Source organism: Lipotes vexillifer, unplaced genomic scaffold (genome assembly GCF_000442215.2).
Source record: "Lipotes vexillifer unplaced genomic scaffold, Lipotes_vexillifer_v1.1 scaffold1201, whole genome shotgun sequence".
Lineage (NCBI taxonomy): Eukaryota > Metazoa > Chordata > Mammalia > Artiodactyla > Lipotidae > Lipotes > Lipotes vexillifer.
In genome coordinates this window covers 1,768,654-1,770,695 of record NW_006783542.1, presented here as the reverse complement: position 1 = coordinate 1,770,695, position 2,042 = coordinate 1,768,654, and the positions used below count along the sequence as shown (strand labels likewise).

The following is a 2,042-nucleotide window of genomic DNA, read 5'->3' as shown; positions in this document are numbered from 1 at the left end:
AGCAGTTTGCTCCCTCAGGGGGTTTCAGAGACCTCCTGGGCCAGAGAGTGCGGCCTGGGGAACGTCTTACCTGGGCAAGGAGATGGCCGCTGTGGGGCTGGAATCTTGCAGCCTAGCAGAGCTGCCCCCAACAGGGGTCCCCCCACACTGATCCCCCCGCCCGGGCCGGAGTCACTGTTCCCACGCCCACCAGTCTGGGCTTATGTGCAGTCACACGCCAAGTCAGGCACACGTCCTTCGAGCACGCACGGAGCGCACCGATGATGTTCACACTCCAGGCCCCACCCCAAGTGCTTCCTACGAGCCAAGAGCACGCACAAACCCAGGGCACACACGCTGATGCCGGCAAGCGGTGCAGGCGCATTCGTGCATACCAGTCCAGCGTTCACACAGGCCCCTGAACGCTCCTGTTTCTGGGGTTACGTGCTGGCAAGTGTGTGTCTGGAAGCACACGCTGCTGCAGAACCTCACCCCCTTGACCTCTGGTGCCCACCGTGGGTCTCAGCCTGGCCCGGCTCAGGGTCCCCTGGCCCGTCCCACATGGACGCACCTTCAAATGGGCTCTGCAGCTGCTGGCGCCGGCGGTACAGGTAGCAGCAGGAACAGAGGAAGCAGCAGATGGTGGTGGCGACCACGGCCACGAACAGGATCACGGCGGAGGCGATGCCCGCTATGGTCTTGGGACTTAGACAAAGAACAGGTCCCCTCACCTTCCAACCTCAAGGGCGGAATCCTCACCACGCTGACAGTAACACTGGGCTCGGACCCCTGGCCAGCAGGGGGCCACCACAAACCGAGATGTGGGTCTCCTGGTGGGGCTGTGCCCGACTGGTGTGGGTAGATCTTAGGGGGCCACACTTCCCGGAAGGCCAGGCGGCCTGCTGGTCAGAGAGTGGCCGGCGGGGATGTGGAGTGTGTGCCCCCGTCCATGACTTAACTGGTTAGACTCCAGCACGGGAGCCCTGAAAGCCCCCTGGGAAATGATCCAGAGCTGTTTTCTCAGATCCCTCTTTAATCACAGCCTCCCTATACCTGTTCTATATGTCAGCGTCCCCTCCAATAAGAAGTTTGAAAACCACTCATTGTGTCCCCCCCCCTTTTCATGGAGAGGAAACAGTGACCCACCCGGGACATGTCCTCCCCAAGATCATGCAGCTGGTGAGCAGAAGACCTGGGAATCAGACCCCCGTCTCCCACCTTCCAGCCAGAACTCCACTGCGCCCAGAGCTCCACTGCGCCCGGGTGCGCAGGCCCGGAGCGAGGGGAGGGCTCAGCCCAGCCAGCGGTGACCACATGACGGTAACTAGCCGGCCCCTCCTGGAACTCCCCAGCCCCGGCGCTACAGCCCCGCTTCGTGCCCAGGCCGGAGCCCTGGGTGTGGGCGAAGAATGTGGAGGCGGACAAGGAGGGAAGGGGCCGGAGCCCACCTGAAGGCCAGGCAGTGCTTCTGCTGCCTCTCGGTGATAAGCAAGGTCAGGTCCCGGCAGCAGTACCGCTGGTAGCAGGTCCCGCAGCAGAAGGTGAAGAACTCGCAGTTGAAGCCGGGATGCCAGGAGCCATTCCGGTCCAGGTACCATAGGCAGTCCTCGCCGGCCAGCGCTGCGGGCACGGACGGGGGTACCCAGGGGCCGCCCAGCCCCACTCCCACTCCCCGGAGCTCCACCCTGGTCCCTGCGCCCAGAGGCCTCTGCCCGGAGCGGCCCCTGGGGTCGGCCCCACGCCCGGCACCCGCAGCCCTCCCCTCCCGCGGACCCCGCAACGCCGGGGCGCTGACTCCCCCAGGGTCTCCGGGGCGCGGGCTCTCCCAGGGTCTCCGGGACCGCGCGCAGAGACCTCCCCCGCGCCCCCGGACCCCGGCCCTTACCCAGGGGCGTCCCCAGCACCAGGAGCGCGATCGCGGCGAGCGGCGCGGCCCCGCGGAGCCCGGCGGGCGGCATGGCGGGGCGCGGGGAGCGTCGCGGGGCGCGCAGGACGACGCCGGCCGCCCAGCTCCGCGGGGCCAGCGCGCCCGCCGGCTCCTCTCCGCCTACTCTGGGCGGGGC

The 2,042-nt window shown here is 67.2% G+C and overlaps 1 protein-coding gene across 1 annotated transcript in view; it reads right to left on the bottom strand.

Annotated features, from left to right (window-relative positions):
- The window catches only part of SHISA4 (shisa family member 4), a 2,625-nt gene extending 687 nt beyond the window's left edge, over window positions 1-1,938 (bottom strand). Inside the window, exons 1-3 of the mRNA XM_007456147.1 lie at window positions 1,865-1,938; window positions 1,428-1,599; window positions 551-684 (exon numbers count right to left, since the gene is read on the bottom strand). Coding sequence (XP_007456209.1) covers window positions 551-684; window positions 1,428-1,599; window positions 1,865-1,937 — 379 coding nt within the window. The 5' untranslated portion in view covers window position 1,938. The remainder of the gene's footprint in view (window positions 1-550; window positions 685-1,427; window positions 1,600-1,864) is intronic.
- Window positions 1,939-2,042: the final 104 nt, after the last annotated feature.